The sequence below is a fragment of the Mustela nigripes genome, chromosome X (genome assembly GCF_022355385.1).
Source record: "Mustela nigripes isolate SB6536 chromosome X, MUSNIG.SB6536, whole genome shotgun sequence".
Taxonomy (NCBI): domain Eukaryota; kingdom Metazoa; phylum Chordata; class Mammalia; order Carnivora; family Mustelidae; genus Mustela; species Mustela nigripes.
Genome location: NC_081575.1, coordinates 112,568,339 through 112,589,304, shown reverse-complemented (window position 1 = coordinate 112,589,304; position 20,966 = coordinate 112,568,339). Strand labels below are relative to the sequence as shown.

General features: G+C 47.8%; 1 protein-coding gene and 1 long non-coding RNA gene across 5 annotated transcripts; one reads left to right on the top strand and one right to left on the bottom strand.

The window, feature by feature from the left end:
* Positions 1 to 3,297: 3,297 nt before the first annotated feature.
* Positions 3,298 to 10,549, top strand: LOC132007291 (uncharacterized). 4 transcript variants are annotated; one of them, XR_009401295.1, is made up of 6 exons: positions 3,298 to 3,431; positions 4,590 to 4,698; positions 4,977 to 5,486; positions 5,865 to 6,040; positions 6,343 to 6,401; positions 10,462 to 10,549. It is a non-coding gene; the product is annotated as an uncharacterized LOC132007291 (long non-coding RNA). The 4 variants fall into 4 exon arrangements; XR_009401294.1 differs by having other exon boundaries at positions 4,977 to 5,497; XR_009401296.1 differs by lacking the exon at positions 4,977 to 5,486 and having other exon boundaries at positions 3,334 to 3,431; positions 4,590 to 4,768.
* Positions 10,550 to 19,225: 8,676 nt separating this feature from the next.
* LOC132007247 (POM121-like protein 12) lies at positions 19,226 to 20,361 on the bottom strand. The gene has a single exon (XM_059385345.1). The coding sequence runs from the start codon at positions 20,276 to 20,278 to the stop codon at positions 19,400 to 19,402; it is 879 nt and encodes a 292-aa protein (XP_059241328.1). The 5' UTR covers positions 20,279 to 20,361; the 3' UTR covers positions 19,226 to 19,399.
* Between the last annotated feature and the right edge of the window lie 605 nt (positions 20,362 to 20,966).

Here is a 20,966-nt window from a genome sequence, read left to right as displayed (position 1 = left end):
TAAAGATACAAATGTAGTGATCCAAAGAGGCACGTGCACCTAGATGTTTATAGCAGCAATGTCCACAATAGCCAAACTATGGATAGAACCTAGATGTCCATCAACAGATGAATGGATCAAGAAGATGTGATATATATATATATATATATATATATAGAGAGAGAGAGAGAGAGAGAGAGAGGAATATGTAGCCATCAAAACCCCCCCTGAAATCTTGCCATTTGTAACCATGTGGATGGAACTAGAGGGTATTATGCTAAGGAAAATAAGATGGTCTTAGAAAGATAATTATCATATGATCTCACTGATAGGAGGAATCTTAGAAACAAGGCAGAGGATCGTAGGGGAAGGGAGGGAAAAATGAAACAAGATGAACCCAGAGAGGGAGAGAAGCTATAAGAGACTCTTAATCTCAGGAAACAAACTGAGGGTTGCGGGAGGGATGAGGTGGCTGGGAGATGGACATCGGGGAGGGTGTGTGCTGTGGTGAGTGCTGTGAGTTGTGTAAGCCTGATGAATCACGGACCTGTACCCCTGAGACAAATAATATATGTTAATTAAAAAAACAAAGTTGGCAGAATTACACTCAACTCAGCTTGTCTAAATTAATCTTTATTTCTAAGCAGTAGTGATTAACTTTCTCTGAACTAGAAAAATGTTACGCTGTGGATAAAAAGACTAAGCTCGTAATGGTTATGGCTGTTGATTAACCTACAAAATCTGATGAACCTTCCAAACACTGTGGCTTCAGATTTCTTTTCATCTTAAAAAGGGCAGAGGTGTGGAAGTGGAGACAAACATATCCCAAAGCCCAGCATTCCTTATTTAGCAGATACTAGAAGTTTTCTCTGACTAGGAATGTAAAAAAAATCGCAGTGCGCCTCATGATTTATATCCGCATTCTTGACCTTCTTCAAATGTCAGTTTATGATTCAAATAAGTAAATTCAGTTCTATTAAGTTATCAAATACTCATGGGCCATGAGAAATGCAAAATTAAACCAAATATAGTCCTTGTTCTCCAGAAACTTAAAATCTGTAGGACACAAAAGTAAATCATGTTGGCAATAGGTGCACGCTCAAATGGGAACAAATGCTGTGGGAACCCAGGAGAAGAAGAGAAGAAAAAGTTAGTGGACTGGACAAGTGTAAAACAAATAATAACAAAAACAAAAGACAGCTTTCTCTCTGTGTCTCTTTTTAAAATATTTTATTTTATCTATTTGTCAGCACAAGCAGGGGGGAGCAGCAGGCTCCCCACTTGATCAAGGAGCCAGATGTGGGGCTTGATCCCAGTCCTAGGACCATCAGGACCTGAGCTGAAGGCAGATGCTTAACCCCCCCAGGCATCCCAAAACAAAGGTTTCTCAAAGGAGATGATCATTGAGGTAGATGTGGAACAATGGCTAAGAAGTTTAAAGGTAAAAAATGAAAATTCACTGTATTGAACTTGAGAAAGCGGTGTGGAAAGAAGCACACACAAAGGACAGAGGTGGGATGAGGCCCGCTTGCACTCTGATGAACTTTAAAAAGCAGGTTGCATGCATCAAAAGAATGACATACGTGGGTTTTTTGTGTGTGATCTCATATTTAATTTACCCTCCAGAGCAATAGATCAATAGTTAAGTACTGAGAAACTGCTTTTCAATAGTGTTGTAGAGCAGGAAAAAACACAGAGAAATCCATTTCTTTTTCCTGTCTCAGGAGACCCGGTGCCTTCTGTATTGCTCACGGAAACAGTAATCTCAATTTTTTATCTTTGTTCTCTAAACTCCGAACGTTGGGAGTAAATAGTAGCATATTCAGAACAATTGAAACTGCTTTCTTTGTCATCGTTACCACTGTTACTGGTAAATTCTGGACCTCCTGTATGTGAAATTGCAGAGATGAGCTTTGTATGAAGCAAGTTTTGTATGAATTCTCTGGAGGTTTAATTTAATTTAGTTTAATTTAATTCTCTGGAGGTTCAAATTCTGTGTGAAAATAAAGAGCAAGTTTGTGCAAGATTTTTATAAGTGGAAGAAAAAAACCCAGTATGTTAAGAGGCAAGAACAACTTTAAAAAGTTTTAGCATGTTCTAAGTGACCCATACCTTGTAAGAATTTTCATGTTTAAAATTGAGTTATTGACAGTGTCTTATTTTACCATTATACCTTTTCTGTTCAACTGACAGGACTATAAAAGTTGATATTTTTCATGATTGTCTTTTGGGCTGCTACCAATTTTACTACTGTCAAATACTTTTCTAAGCAAACACTGGGATATAGGAAAATTGAAACTATAATTACAGACTCTTTAGAAAATAAGTGTGAGCTCACTGTACATCTATACTTCTTATGTCATGTGGCCAGAACAATACTCCAAGGAAAATTCATAGCCACAGATATTTTCATTATTAACCAAGAAAGACTAAAAATGCATAAGCCTATTTGTCAATCCAAGAGTTTTAAGAAGAACAAGAAAACCAGCATGATGACAACAGGAGTAAGGACTTAATAAAAAAAAAATAAGATCGATGACTCAGAAAGCACAAAAAAAGACTTGAAAATTAAATTTGAAATCTTGTTCTTTGATTAAGTGACAACAAAACTAGACAAATCTCTGTCGAGAATAATGGAAAATGAGAAAAAACTAATATGTTTACTAGAACGTGCAAAGGGAATATAGCAATGAATTTAGATATTTGATGGGAAATACTGTAGAAAGTCCATGAGAAAACCGGAAAATCTTGATGAAATAATGACTTTCTTAGAAATTATAAACAGCCAGAATGGACTCAGTGAAACATGAAACTTGAAGTAAATGACAATGTAAGAAATGAAAGTTTTCCAAGAGCTCTTCCCCTAAAATGTGTATGAACCAGATTCTTCAACTCTGCATTTCTTCTGCGATTTTCTTTGGCATTTTAAAGTGTTTGTAAACATAGAGGATATTAGAAATCTTTGTATACCATTTTCAGGATGATAATGTAAGGGCTAGAAAAAAATAAATTTCAGCAATCAGCACTTGAAAAGGAACCTAAATGATATTCTACAAAAATAGGTTTAAAAACCTAAGGAAAAACACAGCAATTAAGTCCAGGAGTATCTTCAAACTGAGCTTATCTAAGGGTTGCATCCATGTAAAGGAATTTTTTAGTAAAACGCACCAAATGGTAAGATCTCTAGGATCATATTAATAGATGTTAGAAGAGCAGCTGATGAAATTCTACATGATCTCTGGATAAAAATAATTTTTTAGTAAAAGGAGACTTTTTATCTCACTACTCATCAGATTTAAAAGTGGTCCACCAGATCCAGCCGAAGAGCTGCACTCCCATTAGAATAAGGAAGAGAACAAGGGTCCATGTTATTCCACCATTAGGATTCTGGTAGTGCTGCGATAATGAGACAGAACAAGAGCTTCACACAAGAAGAGCCAAGGCTAAAGCAGGTATGTTTCCACTCTCAAAATATATTAGCATTGGTCATTCATGCTGGTGATGTTACGGGTATTTTGTATTTTTCTCTTTTGGCTTTTCTGTATTTTCTATACAGAACTTCTGTGGCTCGTTTTTCCTGCCTTTTTTTTTTTTCCTCTGTCATTTTTCAAATGAGACAACAAACATCGCTAAAGTATAGAATAGTGAAAGTGAAGTACAGCAAAGGGAATGTAGTCAGTAAAATTGTAGTAAGTGTGTGGTGACAGACGGTAACGATGCTTACTGTAGTGAGCGTTTTGTGATGTATATAAATGTTGAGTCACTCTTTGGGACACCTGAAATTCACATGTCATATGTCGATTCTGTTTTAGTAAGGATAATATTTTTAAAAACTCATGTTTATATTAAGCACTACTAGAGTGCCTGGCACATAGAAATTGTTTAATAAATGGTGAATTTTATTTTGAAAAAGGAGAGAAATCATAATTCAAAAGGGAAGAAACTTTCCTTGCTTTTCAAAGAATGACTTAACTCTAATTCAGCATTTTCCTGTCTGCAGTCCTAGTCACATATGTGATTAAGAGCAAAAGAGAAACATTTGACACTTTTGGGAAGTTTAAGGCTCAGGGAAGGCTGAATCAGATTCGTCTCTAACATAGCTTTGTTCCCTGATAGCAAATAATTAGCTTTGTTATAATCTCCATCTACTGGCTTTTCCTTCCCATGTTGACTTAAACTAGTCTAACATTTCCCCAGGTAACTTCGTCTAGACTGACTTTCTTTTCAGGACTAAGTTATGTGGGCTCTCCCTTCTAGGAAATTTCCATTTCACCTAATAGTGAAATTGCTAGAATGACGGGCCTAACTTTTGGCGGCCTCTCCCTCTGATCCAGTCTTTCCTGAGTCTGTGCCCTTGCGACCAAGGTGAGGGAGAAGAGAGAAGCTTTCTCAGGTGGAGTCACCAAGCAGAAATGGGTCATCTGTGGTAAAACATCAGCCTGCCCAGGACGGGGAAATGACAGGACTCTCGGAGTGCTGCGGGAGTGTAGCTGTTACCTCTCTCTCTCATGGTGGCTTTGAAAATCCACATTTTGTATTTAACATCAGGGTCAACATCAGGTGACCCATTAGGGTCACCCAGTCTTATTTTTCCTTTCATGGTTTTCAAGCAATGACGTGGAATCTGGGCACTGACTTCATGAAGGGGCAGCATGGTAGAGAGGAAAGCCCTGACATCAACCTGCCTGGGCGGCTTCTGCTGACATCCATGAATGTCCGGTAGGGGAGACTCTCTTCCGCTCATTATGGTAATCCCGAGAGCATCTCTGAGGCTTTGTTGCAATTTCAGGTCTGTTTGTTTGTTTGTTTGTTTGTTTTTAACATTTTACTTATTAATTTGAGAAAGAGAGACAGCACAGAGGGAGAGGGAGAAGCAGACTCCCCACTGAGCAGAGAGCAGATGCGGCCCTCCATCCCAGGCCCCTGAGATCATGACTTGAGCCCAAGGCAGATGCTTAACTGACAGACCCCCCCGGGCGCCCCTGTTGCCTTTTCAGTTTTGACCAAGGCTGACCAGTGAAGGCCCAGGGCAGGTCAGTGCGGCGCAGGCGGGGTTCTGGTGACACCCACTCCCTCCTCCCATGGCCACCGCTGCCTCGAACACCAGATCCTCGTTTCCCTGGCGTCTGAGATGATTCCAGCAACAGCGACTGGGAGGTGCTGTTTTGAGGATGAGAGAATCCAGCAAACCTAGTTCATGGCGGGAAGCTCTTAATGACTGTTCTCTGGCACGCTGACCAACGTGGTTGCTAGTCACATGTTTCTACATAAATTAATAGAAAATTGAGTTTCTCTGCAGCCCAGCCCCATTCCAGGTGGTCAGTGGCCACCTACGGCTACCAAGTTGGATAGTGCAGATATAGAACATTTCCATCATCGCAGAATGTTCCACTGGACAGCACCGGTCTGTACCATTAACTTTGAATCTACACAACCGCCAGAACTTAGGGCTGACCAGAATGATTCCCTTTGAGGTGGGAGCGCTCCCCAGATGTTTACCTGTGGAGGTGAGAGTCAGGTGAGGCCATTCTTGGAAGGGTGTCTTTTGTTCCCCAGAGATAGAAAGGGGTGATGTTTGTTTTCCACATGAAGGGAGCTTATCAAGGACCGGCTATTTTAGCCGGGGAAAGGTGGAAAGGTGAGGCCGAGGAAACCATTCAGAGAGGGCCGGGTTCTTTCCATGGCGCCCTTAGCCAGGGGACCACAGAAGGGGCGGAGGCGGGTTCCGTCTGGAGTCAGCAGAGGAAGCAGCCGCTGGAGGTAGAGTTCAGAAAGGACAACTAATCTGTTTTCCAAACAGATTTTGGTAAATAACTGACAGGAGATGGGCTGCTTCTCTGTAAGTATTAACCCAAATAATGGGGTTTAATCATTAAACCTTCTAGGTGGCGGCTCGCTTGTTTCTCTGATATTCTAATCCGGGTCACAGAATGGCTAAGGCAGCTTTAAGTGGAGGGCAGAGTTTTTTCCCTCCGTTTGCCTGGTGTTTCGCACCCTGAAAGAATGTTGTGCCTGCTCTTTTTTCTGGTGACTGCTGTTCGTGCTGAACTGTGTCAACCAGGTATGTGGTCTTGAAACTTAAGAATAGGGTAATAGTTTTCTAAATGATTGAGAAATCTTCAACTGAATGACCTCTTTATTTTCCTAAATCCGCAGACGTGTTGTGGCTTGAAAGTTGGGACTGTGACTGTTTTATGAGTTTGAAGGAAAAATTTGAACGGGCTAAGGTGCTTGTAGTTAAACTTTCAGTTTCAGGGGCAGTTTGAAGATCTGTGTTCTGTTGATTTGAGTTGATTAAATGTTTGGACTTGATGTTTTGGCAGATTTTTATCATCACACACTGCTCCCTTTTCTTTCTGGCAGATGCAGAAAATGCTTTTAAAGTAAGACTGAGTATCAGAACAGCTCTGGGAGATAAAGCAGTAAGTGAAGAACCTGCATGTTCATTTTGTAATAACACTACTTTCTCTAGTAATGAGCCTCTGCCTCATATCTTAAACTCATATAGTTTGATCCTAAAGACCTCAAATCAGATATGGTCTTAAAGTTAAAAAATAGTAAAATAGAAATTGTTAAAAAAATGATTTTGCCTCAAGTCTTTAATCTGCGGTGTGTGCTAGAAAATCTGTGAAGCTTTGTATGACACACAACAGTGTAGCAAACTGGAGCATCTCAGCCAAGCACAGTGGGGGGGGGGGGGCGGAGGCCCGAGAGCCCGAGTCCCACACTCAGGTCTGGGCCGGCTCTGCACACCTTTGCGGTCATTAGGATTTTGTCAGCCTCAGTCTTCTAGTCCACGCAAAGGTGGCATTGTTCCCACATCAGATTTTTCATAGCATGAAAAGTTTCTAGTTCTAATGTGAAGTTCCTCCAGTTCTTCTCAAATGTCAGAGTAACAACGTGAAATACATATTTATGAAATTGAAGTTAAAAAATACTCATGAGGCTCACATAGCTATAAGAACAATACGATCTGTGGAATTAATGAGATGATTTGTGCACTTCTAGTTTGGGTATCCCCGTGTGGTCTGTGAAGACTTTCCCTAGTAGTAGGCGATAATAAGATGACTTGGGGTAGAAGCAATTGAAGAGTGCTAAGGAAGTTAGAGGTACGGATTCTGTTTGCAGGCCTATCCACCAACGGGTTATTTTATTCATTCAGTGAGTAAGGATCATTAGAGGGCCCAGCATTTATTCAGAACTTAGTTTACTTTCCAGCAGAGACTCTTCTGAGCACTTGACTTACATCAGTTCCCGCAGCCCCCACAACAGCCCTTTGAGGGAGGTAGTACAGGCATGCCCGCCCTCATGGAGTAGAGGAGAAAACCGAGGTACAAAGAAATTAAGCAGCTTGCTCAGGAGCTCAGGTCAGCAAATGACAAAGAGGTGAGATTTGAACCAGGCTGTCTGACTGTAGAATCTACTCTCTCCACCAGTGTGTGGTTGTGTATCCCAGGGTCCTCCAAGGGTGGGCACCATACTGGATGCTGGGATGCGATGGCACATAAATTGGGCTTGTCCCAGCTTTCGTGGAGCTCATGGTATCAGGAAGATTGGTTGCCCATGAAACATTCGGTAAATGAAATTGAAATGTGCGATCTTGACAGGTATTACAGGAAGGAGAAGTACGTGGGGGCTTTGGCCTTGTCGGGGGCCGTAGTTCTTGGCATTTGCTATGAAGTCTAAAAGTCTGAGCGGAGGTGAGCCAGAGGATAAAAGAACACAGGGCAGAGGGTACAGAACATGCAAAGGCTTGTTACAGGAAGGAACTTAGTGAGAGTATGAGGTGGACGGAAGGCTGAGGTCTCTGCGCTGGAGCAGGGCGGTAGAGCCTGGCGTGTGCTGAGTTCAGGCAGAAAGCAGAGATCGGGCTGAAGAGTATGTGGACTGGGTTAGGAAGTTTTGAGATTATCTTTAAAGCCAGTGTGAGTTTTCTGAAAGAGATGTTGTTACAGAATGAGTGCTTGGAAAACACCCTGGTCACAGTGTGGAAGGCAGACTGCGGGGGACAAGAGTAGAAAGGAGAAAGGGGGAGGCAGGAGTCAAGGGTGACGCTTTATTTATTTATTTTTAAGAATATTTTATTTATTTATTTGACGGAGAGGGAGAGAGGGCGCAGCATAAGCAGGGCTAGAGGCAGAGGGAGAGGGAGAAGCAGGCTCCCTGCAGAGCAAGGGAAGCCCGATGTGGGACTCGATCCCAGGACTCCGCAATCATCACCTGAACCGAAGGCAGTGGCGTAACCACCTGAGCCACCCAGGCCCCCAAGGATGATGCTTTAGTTTCTAATTATGTAGCTGAATGGATGATGACCTACTTATGAGCCAGGGAAGCAGGTACAGACAAGAAAATCATGGCTTTAATTTTGGACTTGTTGAGCATGACGTATTTCTGAATAAGCAAGGACAGGGCGGGCTTGAGATACGGTGCTGGCTCGTTCACGTGCCGGTGATAATGGAAGCCTGGAGTAGATGACAGTGTGAGGGAGAAAGTACAGAGTGACAAGAGGGGAAGCTCTAGCATAGAGTTTTGAGGTTCTCTGAAACCTGAAACCCTTATAGGAGAGTGCCAACCTACGCAGGGGACAAAGGGACGGACAGGAGGAAAACCAGAATGCGTATCACAAAGGGGAAGAGAGTGCTTCAGGTCGGAGGAAGTGTTCATCAGCGTGCTGGGGACAGATCAAGCAAGGTGGGACTGAAAGCCACTGGTTAGGTTGAGTCACGTGGAGGTCACTGGTAACTGTAGAGAGAGCCATCTTTGTGGAGTGGCGGAACTGGAAAGCAGGTGATGGAGGGAGATGAGAATAAGTGGGTGGCAAACAGGTAAAAACACAAGTATGACAACTCTTTTGAGGCTGTTGGCTGTGAAGGGCAGGAGACAGACAGCAGTAGATAGAGGAAGAAGGATTGAGGTCAGTGATTTGGTTTTGGTGCCGTTTTAATGGGAAGGCTTGAGCGTGTGGCTAAAAGCCAGGGTCTCATGTACAGAGGAGAGGGAAGCTGTACCCTTAGATCCTGAGAAGGGCGGAACGGAAGTGTTCCTAATACAGGTGGATGAAATAGCCATTGATAGGAGGAGAAACACCGCATCGGCCTTCTGGGGGAGCACGTGGACAGCATATATGTCTACAGAGGGAGTTTTTTGTTTGGTGTCAGGAAGATGGGGGAGTTTAAATTGGTGACTTGAGGATGTATCTCTAAATTATGAGACAAGAGCATCTAGTGACGGGTGCCTGGGTGGCTCAGGCAGTTAAGCCTCTACCTTTGGCTCAGGTCATGATCCTAGGGTCCTGGGATGGAGCACCGCATAGCATCAGGCTCCCTGCTCAGCGGGGAGCCTGCTTCTCCCTCTCCCTCTACCTCTCCCCCTGCTTGTGCTCTGTCTCTCTCTCCCTCAAATAAATAAATCTTAAAAAAAAAAATAAGAAGCATCTAGTGAGTATGAGGTTTGAGTTTGGTGGAGGTGGGGAGCTGAAAGAGGTTTGAAATAGCCGTCGTGAGCCATGAGAGAGAGAAAATGATGGAGACCTGAGGGATTTCCAGGCAATTGGGGAGTAGGTCATCATGAACTTAAGAGTTAAACAACCCTGTTGTGTGACTTTGTCCAGTTCCACGTGATTCCTCACCTAAAATATGTGGTCAGCCACATTAGTTTCCAGGGCTGCTGTCATAAAGTACCATGACTTGGGGGGCTTAAACAATAGAAATGTATTTTATCTTAGTTCTGGTGGCTGGCAGTCCAAGCTCAGAGTATTAGCAGGGTTGGTTCCTTCTGAGGTGTGTAAGGGAAGGATCTATTCCAGGCCTCTCGCTTTGCCTTGTAGATGACTGTCTTCTCTCTGTATCTTCACATTGTCTTCCCTCTATATGTGGCTGTGTCCAAGTTTCCTCTTCTTGGAAGGACACCAGTCCATATTGGATTAGGGTCTGCCCTAATGACCTCATTTAAACTTAATCACCACTGTAAAGACATTGTTTCCAAATACTGTTACATTGTAAGGTATCAGGGGTTAGGACTTCAACATATAAATTGGGGGGGGGCACAATTCAGTCCATAATATGCACACACTCAAGTTTCCAGCTAAGAAAATGGAAAGAAAAATTGTACTTATGTTAGTAAAGGAAAGGAAACTGAGGACAGAGTACGGGAGGAAGGGAACCAACTGTGTATGTCCAGAATACGATGTCTGAATGCGCTCTTTGTTGACTGGCTACTAACACTGCATATCTTGAAGAAGATAATGCAATGGAAAGTGCACCACACTTGGAATGACAGAATGTCCAAGAAAGCTCATCCTGAACATTACCATGATGTGATTTATCTTGGATTCTGGTCTTTAGTGTGTGAGGAAGATGAGAAAGAGAGAGAGAGAGGGACAGGCACTGATTAACACCGCCACTGTGGTCACAGTTAGATTCCAACAGGACCATTTTTTTTTATCCTAAGCCTTTTACATTTTCTGTTTTACTTCTCTTTTAGTATGCCTGGGATACAAATGAGGAATATCTTTTCAAAGCAATGGTGGCTTTCTCCATGAGGAAGGTTCCCAACAGAGAAACAACAGAGTAAGTAAATAGTAAAAAATTTTAATTGGTTATTTGCAGTGATACTTGAGACATGCATTAATTCAAAATTCTATCTGGAAAATAATTAACCTAATTTTTGGAAAGGATTCACATTGTAACATTTAAAAATTTTGTAATCTGGTTCACCTTGCAGCCTGTCCCATGTTCCAACAAGGCTCTTTGTTCAGCAGGCAGTAAGATGATAAAAACTTGGAGATGTGGTCATGTGTCATAAGCTTGTTCTACTTTCCTGTTGTATACATCAGCTTGTCCTGTAGATAGGCAGAAGGAAGGAAGGAAGGAAGGAAGGGAGGAAGGAAGGGATGAAGGGAAAGGAAAAAGGAAGGAAGGAAAGGAGAAAAGAATTCTGCTCTCATGGTATTAGTTTGCTAGGACTACTGCAGTAGCAAAACGCCACACGCCAGTTGGCTTAAGTAACAGACACCTATTACTCACACTTCCGGAGGCTCCAAGGCCAAGCTCGCAGTGCTCAGGCAAGGCAGATTTCTTTTTGAGGCTTTTTCTCTGGCCTGGCAGACCCCGCTAGAACTGTGCTCTCACATGACCTCTTCTTTGTTGGGGGAGCATGGAGGGAAGAGAGAGGGAGCTCTCCAGTGTCTCTTCAAATGAGACACTACTCCCATGAGGACTCCACCCTTATGATGACATTTAACTGTAATTATCTCTTCCTCGGCCCTCTCTCCACGTACAGTTCCAGGAGGGTGGGGTGGGGTGCGGTTAGGGCTTCAATATAGGAATTTGGGGGAGGGGGAACAAGTCAGGCCACAGCACTCGTCTTGGAAATACACCTGTATAGGTTCATCCCACTGTTGGCATCTATCATAGTACCTTGGTTATTTTCTTAGAAGCTTTAGTACAAACTTTTCACAGTTTCACATTTTTTTCTGTTCTTCCAGAGGCATGGTCTCTATTTGGCATGTTTCCTTCTATCTCTGTTTGTGATTCTGGTACCACTTCTGGTTTCTGTCTATTCCCTCTCTCCTTCTTCCCCTTGAGAGGAGAAATGGCTGATGATTGGTGAGCTGGAAGGAGAAGCTCTCCCCGGGTTCCCTTCTGTGCCCGCAGACAGCAGGCATTCCTCTGTGCTTCTCCCTACACTAAGTGTAGAATCAGTTCGTGCAGGGGCAGGCCCATGCAGCTGTAAGGCTGGGGGTGCTACGTACAGAGGAGTTCGGTTTCTGTTGGTCGGCGCCATAGCATATAGCTGTTCAATATCATGCATATTACTCTGGCATGTGCAATAGATGCCCCAGCTCAGTTCTACCTGGACACTGTCGATGAATTACCTCCTTTCAGGAGTTTTGCGATTAGGAAGAAAACTCACCTGCCGACTAATGTTATGTCTTCCACCCTGGCCTTTTTAGTATCCTATCTGCTTCATTCTTTTTTTTTTTTTTTTAAATTTTTTTTTTTTTTTTTTGACACAGAGAGAGAGAGAGAGAGATCACAAGTAGGCAGAGGCAGGCAGAGAGAGAGGAGGAAGCAGGCTCCCCGCTCAGCAGAGAGCCTGATGTGGGGCTCCATCCCAGGACCCTGAGATCATGACCCGAGCCAAAGGCAGAGGCTTTAACCGACTGAGCCACCCAGACGCCCCTGCTTTATTCTTTTGTCTTAATTCTGTAAGGATTCAGAACCTGACAAAGAGGATCACTATTTATCGACCTCCCTCAAACCCACAATATGCATGGGCTCTGAATATAAAGAATGAAACAGGGGTGCCTGGGTGGCTCAGTGGTTTAAGCCTCTGCCGTCAGCTGGGGTCATGATCTCAGGGTCATGATCTCAGGGTCCTGGGATTGAGCCCCACATCAGGCTCTCTGCTGAGCGGGGAGCCTGCTTCCCCCTCTCTCTCTGCCTGCCTCTCTGCCTGCTTGTGATATGTCAAATATATAAATAAAATCTTAAAAAAAAAGAATGAAACAAAAGAGTAGCATTTGGGGAAGCAAAATAAGCATATGATAGATGTATGTACACACATATATATTAGAAAATAGGTAATATATTCACATGACTCAAAAAATTAGAAGAAGGAGTTACATAGTAAAATGAAATTGTGTCCAAAGTGAATTCCGTTCCTGTTTTATAGAGTTTTAGAAAAAAATCTATTTGTGCTTGTCACATGCCTTTTAAACTGCACATTCTTTTTACAACTACATTACAACTTTTCTCATAAAAATTAGGTGATTCGGGGCACCTGGGTGGCTCAGTCATTAAGCATCTGCCTTCGGCTCAGATCAGGATCCCGGAGTCGTGGGATCCAGGTCTGCATCGGGCTCCCTGCTCAGCAGGAAGCCTGCTTTTCCCTCTCCCACTTCCTCTGCTTCTGTTACCTCTCTCGTTGTGTCTTTGTCAAATAAATAAATAAAATCTTTAAAAAAATTAGGTGATTGCTTTGCAAAAAATTGAAAAGGAAAAATTTAAGAAAAAAACAGAAGCCCTCTTGTCATCTTCGAATGCAGCCCCTCCCCAGACAGTCTCTTTATCTTCAGCTCTTCTCGTCCCCAGGTTTACACATTGCTCTGCTGGTCAGACCGTTTCTTCCTCTGGGTGCCTGCATTGAACCTTGTTAATGACTATGTTAAATCAGATGTTTCCATTCGTAGGAAGAGTTAATTTAAACATGTAACATTTTAGATGAATGTTGAGGAATTTCCATTTGCATTTTTTTCACATGCAACATTGTGTGCGTTTGTGAATATCTGATGTTGTTTACTAGGCAGATGCGTCTCACTTGTACATGCTATGGAGAAGGCATTATTGCCAATGCCCATTGAAAGTCAGAACGTGCAAAACTCCATCAAGGGTCAACAGACGTTTCTGTAAGGCCGTAGGCAGAATGAGTGCCAGCAATACTGCTGTCGGGGCGCAGAGTGATGAGGGCCGCCTCATGAATCATGGGGTGTTTAAAATGCAATTCACTTGCTGATCCCATTCTCCACGTGCGGCCATGAAGAAGGCTGCATCCTTACATGAATGGGCTTCCCCATGGGAAAGGGCCCCCCAGAATGCAAGACAGCATTGAGAAAAACTTTGCAGAGAGTCCGCCTCTCCGGCGGGTGGGTGGACAGAAGATGCCAGTGGCTTGGCAGCCGGCTCAGGTTTTAACTCTTCTGCCTTACAAAGGCCTTCTGGTGCCAGGGCGGGACAAAATAAATGCTGGGGGGTAGCGGCTCCGGGAAGAGCTGCATCCCCTCAAAATGCATATGATCGAGTCCGCAGCCCTAGTAGCTCAGAATGGGATTGTATTAGGAGATAGGGTCCTTGAAGAGGTGATGAATGTACGACGAGGTCATAGAGGTGGGCTTTGGTCCAGTAGGAATGGCGTCCTTACAAGAAGAGATGGGGACGCAGGTGTGCACAGACGGAGCCCGGGTAGGACAGGAGAGGACAACCATCCACAAGCCAAAGAAAGGAGCCTTAGAAGAAACGGAGCCTGAGCACCCCGATCCTGGGCATGTAGCCTCCGGACCGAGAGACAATAAATCTCCGTTCTTTAAGCCGCGGGGTCTGGGCGTTTGTTAGAGCAGCCCTGGCGGACTGACCCGGAGGCAAGTAGCGGTCCCCGGGATGGCTTCAGGGATCCCATCTGGAACATCACTGTTTCCTTCTTTCTCCTCGTGGCTTATTTTATGAATGTTGCAGAAAACTAGAAGTTACTGGGACGGACAGAATGGAAAATGTGAAAGGTCATGCATTGAGGATAATCAGATCAGATCAGAAGAACGGAAGCTCTAGCTGCCGTAGGCCTTTACCCAGTCCTCACCACCGTCTCTTCCATCGAGCCCGACGGCCTCCAGTGACGCCAGCTCAGGAGCTCCTGAGGACGCTTTTGCGTACTTGGCGACCCGTGGCTGGCAGAGCCTTGATCCGCTGCAACCTGGACTGACAACGCAAGAGGGTGTTCCTGCTAGAGAGATGGGTCCTGGCTAGTGCACACAGGACCGACAGGCAGCGGGGCGGGTCCAGTCCCTCAGCCAGCAGGCAGTGGGAGAGAAAGCCAGAGGGCCGGATAGGCAGGGGTGTGGCCAGGCAGAGAGGGCTGTGGCATCTCCTGTGCCTTCCCCGGAGGACAGGGCCGGGCGGGAACGCATGCCAGCGCACAGGCAGGTGCGGCCTGGAGGGGTGCCAACAGCTGGGCCTGCCCCGATGAGTTGCTGTCCGCGCCCCACGAGCGATTATGTGCTCTGAGTGACACTTTTGCTCGGGCCCGTCTGCATCAAGGCAGGCCGCGAACTGTTCAGAGCCTGGCGCTGTCTGTAGATGAGACACCGGCATGTCACTCCCTCGCCATGCACGCCAGGGGCCCCGACCCTGAGGGTGCGCGGGGGAGCAGACACGGGGCCTGCCTTGTGGCTGGAGAAGTCCGAAGGGGGAAGGCTGTCCCAGGCTCCAGGAGCGGGGCGACAGGACGGCTCTGCCAGCGGCTGCCCCCCGCTGTATCCCGGGGAGCCAGCGGAGGCTGCCGGAGGGAGCCGGGAGGACTCCCTGCCTGCGGGGCCAGGAGAGCAGGCCGGTGAGGCTGGACGGGCCCGCCGGAGGCCGAGCACGGGGTGGGCTGGAGGACGCTGGCCAGAGCGCAGCGGGGGCCCCCGAGGCGCCCTGAGTGGGGAAGCTGAGGGCGCCCACCACAGCAGAGGGGAGGACCCCGGACGGCGGAGCCGCCTGGGGCGTCCATAGAGGGCCCCAACGAAGGGACAAGCGCCCTGCTGTTCCCTTCGGTAGATGCCCCCAGCGCTCTCCGTCCCTACAGGAGCGAGAATGACGTGGGTGGGGGACACTTGGGGAGACGGTGGGGCTGGGGCGCCACGGGGACAGGAGGGCAGTGGGGCACGGGACGGAGAGCGGCTGTGTCCGAGGCGGGAAGACGGTTTGGATCCGAGTTCGGATGCCACCGCCCCGAGCTCTTTCATAAGCAGAAGGGTCGGGAAAGCTGCATGGTTCGCCGGAGACGCTGTCAAGGAGCGACGGAGAAAGAGCTGACAGAGCCGCCCGAGGCAAGCGTGTGAGGACAGAGCCTCTCTGTGCAGAGGCAGCCCGTGCGCCGTTGAGGCTGCGGCTGCCCCCGCAGATCGGGGGACCTCGTGGCGCAGCCGCCTGCGGGCCCGGCCCTGACACCGGGACGGTGGGAAAAGCCGGGTCTCCCTGGGCGCAGCGGCCGCAGAGGAAGCGGGGCCTGGGGGACGTGATGGGCCGGCGCAGGAACGGGAGGGACAAAGCTTTCCAAGTCCTTACTGGAAGCCTGCTGTCAAGTGATTTGCTTCCTACTTCCTGGATGTTCCTTATTGTTTGTTTTTAAGACTAATTTATCTATTTCAGAGAGAGAGACAGAGCAAGCGTGACGAGGGGCAGGAGGAGGAGGAGAATAAAATCTCCAGCCGTCTCTGGGCCAAGCGAGGTGCCCGACGTGCGGCTCCGTCTTGTGACCCTGAGATCATGCCATGAACTGAAATCAAGAGATGGTCGCTTAACTGACTGACACACCTAGGAACGCCCCCACCCCAGGTTTTCTTAAAAGCAGAATGGAAGATGTCTGGGCAAATGGCAAGGACAGAACGTTCTGGTTTCATGAGGTCAGGTTATGTGAAGATCTCTTGTGAATTCGAAGATGGCAGCTAGGGGTTTTGAAGTTGTTACGGTAAGGTTTAGGCCAGATTTTGTAAACTAGTTTCAGACAAATGTGTAAATGTTGAAAGTAGTTTCTAGGGAAATGTAACCGAAGGGGACACTCGAGTCTACTTCCCAAGCAAGTTGGGAAATGCACCTGCCGAGTTCGTCCAGTGTTGGCTTTTAGGGCAATTGGTCAACTTTTAGCACGAGAGGGAGAAGTCTGACTCGGGCATGGCCTTTTCTTTCTGAATCTCATGGTGTAGGGCACGGAATGGATTTCTTCCTGTGCCTAATTATTCAGGAATAAGTCTTGTGATCTGAAAAGGAACAACGTGCTGTTTTGTCCACAGTAATGGGATTAATGGTCTTGTGCTTGTAAAACAGCAGCCCGGCTCCTCTTTAGTCCTTTGATTTCCAGAAACAAGAGCCTGATTCTTACCTCCCCTCGGATGCAGTTGGCCCTGTCTGGCGCCATTGAGGAGAAACGACAGTAGAGCCAAATCGCAGAGGATTAGTGTAAAACCAGGGCTTTCTACACTTGAGGAAACGGAGTGGACATTTTTACCTTTTCAGAGCTTTGCTTGAGAAGCCGTTTGAATATGTATAAATATTAGTACTTTGTAAAAGAGTTGGACGAAATGATTATTCTAGTGAATTCTGATAATTCCATCGGACTGACCTCTATATACAGGTACCCTCGTGGACACACTAAGATCTCACGCCCGTTCTAGCAACTGCTGTAGAGTGAAATGCCTCGTCTCAAGTCCAGCAAATGGCAGGGAGTAAACCTCAAAACACGAACTTGACTTCTAGCGGTTCAGTCCAAGACATTTTGTATCTAACAGTAACTGTCAGCATTGAAAATGTTGACTTAATATCTTCAGGAACAGTTTGCATCTTCTAGTAATCTTCACGTCTAGGTAGATAAAACATTTTCAATCTCTTCGCTGAGGTGCTACGTGAAAGTAGGCATTGCCCCTACAGAAACCCCAGGTAAAGTACTTGCATTCATAGTAAAGGATGCTGTAGTTCCATGGTGATGCGGACACGGGAAAGGACGTAGGGTCCCGGTTGTGTTGGTGGACTCATACGTGTCCCTATTCCTTCTTTATTTTTCCTTATGGAGCTTCTCTGCACCTGCTAGTGTGTCCGTTTCCTTGTTTCTTCTGTCTGCGCCCCCTTAGAACGCAGGCTGCACCGGAGAAGAGACTTTGTTTATTCTCGGACTCTCTAAAGGTGGATGCTGTGAAATTCATGTTTAAACACTATTTAAAGAGGCTTTCGATGGAAGGAGCGAGGCAGGGAAAGTGTCCAGAAGACCTCTTAATGCGGTTCCTGGCTTCCCCATTTTCCCAGCAACGTTACTTTGCATTTGTTTAAATTCTGTAAACGGCGTGAGCCACACATACTCTACCAGTCCCCGGCTTTTTCATTCAGCAGATTCGTTTTGAGATGTAACCTGTTGTCAAAACCACGGAGCCCTAGTTCAGTGGTTTCCCACTGGGGGTGATGTCGGTCCCCCTGGGCATATTTGACAATGTCTGGAGATGCGTGTGACTGTCACTGCTGGAGGTGGTCCTGCTGCTGTCTGGGCGATGGGGGCCAGGGGTGCCGCTAAGCATCCCACGATTCAGAGAACCGCGTGGCCCAGTAGCCCAAGAGTGGAGAATCCTGGGGCTATGTCCTTCCTTCAGTTTGTGGAACAGAATTTCCTCGCTAGCGCATAGTATGTTTACGTTAGTCGTCCCCCTGTAAGTGAGCATTTAGGTTGTTCGGCTTCTCTGTTCTGACGGAGTGCTGGGAAGAACATCCCTCTCTGCTGTGTGTGTGTGGGGGGTTGTGGTGTGTGGTGTATGTGTGGTGTGTTAGTGGGGGTGCGTGTGGGTGTGGGGTTTGTGTATGGTGGGTGTGTGGGGTGAGTATGTGTGTGGGAATGGGTGTTGTGCATGTGGGTGTGTGTAGTGTATGTGGTGTGTGGGTGGGGTGTGGGGGGTTATGTGTCGTGTGTGTGGGTGTGGTGTGTGTGGTAGTGGGGGTGTGTGTGGGGTGCGTATAGTGTGTATGTGGGTGGGGATGTGTGTTGTGTGTGTATGGTGGGTATGTGGGGGGAGTATGTTGTGTGTGATGTGTGTGTGGGTTGTGCGTGTGTGTGTCTGTACGTGGGGGTATGTGTGTGGTGTGTGGTGTATGTGTGTGTGGCAGGTGTGTGTACACACCGTGTAGGAGAGTTTTTCATGGTCACGCTCTGCTCTGGGCAGCACTTTCAAGCGCTGCTACACATTCGCACTCAGCGCCGCCTGGCGCCCCAGTTCTCAGCATCTTTCCCACCACTTCCCAGTATTTAGCATTTTCAGTTTTGCCAACAAGTAGCTTATTTTTTTTTTAAAGATTTTATTTATTTGACAGACGGAGATCACAAGTAGGCAGAGCAGCAGGCAGAGAGAGGAGGAAGCAGGCTCCCTGCTGAGCAGAGAGCCCGATGTGGGGCTCGATCCCAGGACGCTGGGATCATGACCTGAGCTGAAGGCAGAGGCTTTAACCCACTGAGCCACCCAGGCCCCCCAAGTAGCTTACTTTTAAAAAGATGAAGCTTGACTGTTTCTGCCAGCAGTGGTCACTGTCCCTCAGTTTTTCCACCAGTGTGGGCTTTTTTTTTTTCTTCCAAGTACCCCCCCCTCCTCCATCCCCTACCACTCTCTCACACCCCCACCCCTCTCCCACCCGTTTTCCCCTCCCCCCCTACGTCCCCCCCACCTCCTTCTGGAATATATGGCAATGTTCGAAAATATTTTGGTATTTTCACAATGTGGGTGCGCTGCCCGCCCCTAGAAGATAGAGGCCAGGGGTTGTGCTAAAACCCTACGATGCAGAGGACAGCACCCAAGGACCAGGAAAGAATTACCCGGCCCCAAATGTTAACAGTGCCAAGACAGAGAATTCTCAGTGTAGACGAAATCCTCGTATATGTCCCTTTGAAAGAAAGACGACACTCTGTATAACGAAACTTTATTATTGTTACTAACAGAACACTGTTTTCACTCAAGAAACTGGGAAAAGGGGAGAAGCAGGCCTTCCCGCTAAGTGTGTCTCCAGGGAGAAGGCGGGCAGGGGGAGGGCAGGAGGAAGACCGAGGTTTGGATGCCAGCCCCATGGGTCAAGGGAGGTGGGTCTGGGGCCTGGGCGGAGCTGCTGCCCGGGCGGTGAGGGCTGGCTGCCGGGGCCGGTCACTCATGCCGGGGTAGAGCGGGGGTCAGCGGGGTAAAAGGACTGCTGGTTCGAGTCTCAGGCGGTGGCTCAGGATACAAGGGGAGCCCCAGGCTGCAGGAGGGCCCAGGCTCTGGGACACGCTCATCTGCTCTCAAGCCGAGGCCCGGTGACTCTCCTGGGGCCTGCTGGTGTCCTGGCGGCGGGTCGGGCCCGGGCTGGGTGGCCTCCTGGTCGGCGCGATGCCAGAAGAGGCCTCTTCTCAGAGGCCCAGGCCTGGGCACGAAGGAAGGGGCCATGCCATCTTTCCACACAGGCCTGAAGGCGGACGGCCTGGCCCCTGGGCTCTGCCGCCTCCTCTTGGCCGGGGGGCCTTCGAACCGGAGAGCTCTGCCGCTCCTCTTCTTCCCTCTCTGGCCGGGGCTGCGAGCCCTCAGCCGGATCTCCATGGCGCAGGAGTGCGGGTGCTCCTGGGTGGCTGGGCGCCCGCTGGAGCTCCCGCCGCCCTCAGGAGGAGCGATGTTGACGGTCACCATGTTCCAGATGTTCAGGACGTTCTGGGCCTTCCAGAGGCAGTGCCTCACGAAGCTCTTGCGCCTGCTAGAGAAATCCAGCCCCAGGAAGGTGTGGAGGGGGGACTTGCCGCGGAAGCTCCTCCAGGCCTTGGGCACTACGGCCCTCTGGACTCGGGGGTGGTCCAGGTGGGGCGGCAGCGGGAGGCGGGTCCGGCTCTGCATCCAGCGCTCCCGGTGCACTGAGATGACTTGGCTCTGGACCGCGCCGCGGCGGTGGGGGGCGGGCCTGGCCCGCAGGTAGCGGTTTCCCCAAGCGGGGCGTGGCAGCGCGGCCTTGGCCGTGCGCAGGTATCTGCCCAGGTGTCTGCTCAGGTAGCCGCCCATGTTGGCGGTGCGGCGGCGTCGGGGCCTCGGAGGGCGAAACACGGCTTCCGCAAGGGCTCCGAGTGTCTGCGGACGCGGAACACGCCGGGCTGGGGCGACCGTTGAAATCGCGACGCACGGGCGGCACGCGGGGTCTCATGTGGGGAACCTCCTGGACAGGGGCCCTGCACGAGCCAGGCCCGGGCCCCGCGGACGGGGAAGATGCCCCGGGCACGCCTGCTGCTGAGGACCGCGGACCCTCCAGATCACACTGCATGTCCCTGGCACGTGGCTCTAGGCACAGGGGCCACGAGGCCTGCTTCGGCGTTTGTACCTGACACTTAGCGGGAGAAAATGTAGTCATTTCTCTCGGGTCCTGAAAATACAGAAAACCGGCAGAATGGCACTCTCCTTCATTATTGTAAAAATGCACTTGAATGCTCTTTTAAAGGAAGAGGAATTGTTGTAGTACTTAGGTTTAAGGTCTGTTGAAGTTGGTGTGAATTGGTCCGTTTGTGAAAACTTCCCTGCAACGCCCATGCAAAAAAACCCTACTGGGTTGTTCCCCATGGTGGGATGTGAGCTAGAAAGTAGAAGCTAGTGATGAGTCCAAGAGCAGGCAACAGTTCTGAGAGGTGCATGGCTCAGTGGTGATGATATATACTCAATATAAATTAATGAAGAAGCACCGGAAGTTTTTTCCCTTTTT

Coding starts and splice junctions, on each gene's coding strand:
- LOC132007247 (XM_059385345.1), bottom strand. CDS start 20,278: ATGGGCGGCTACCTGAGCAGACACCTGGGCAGATACCTGCGCACGGCC.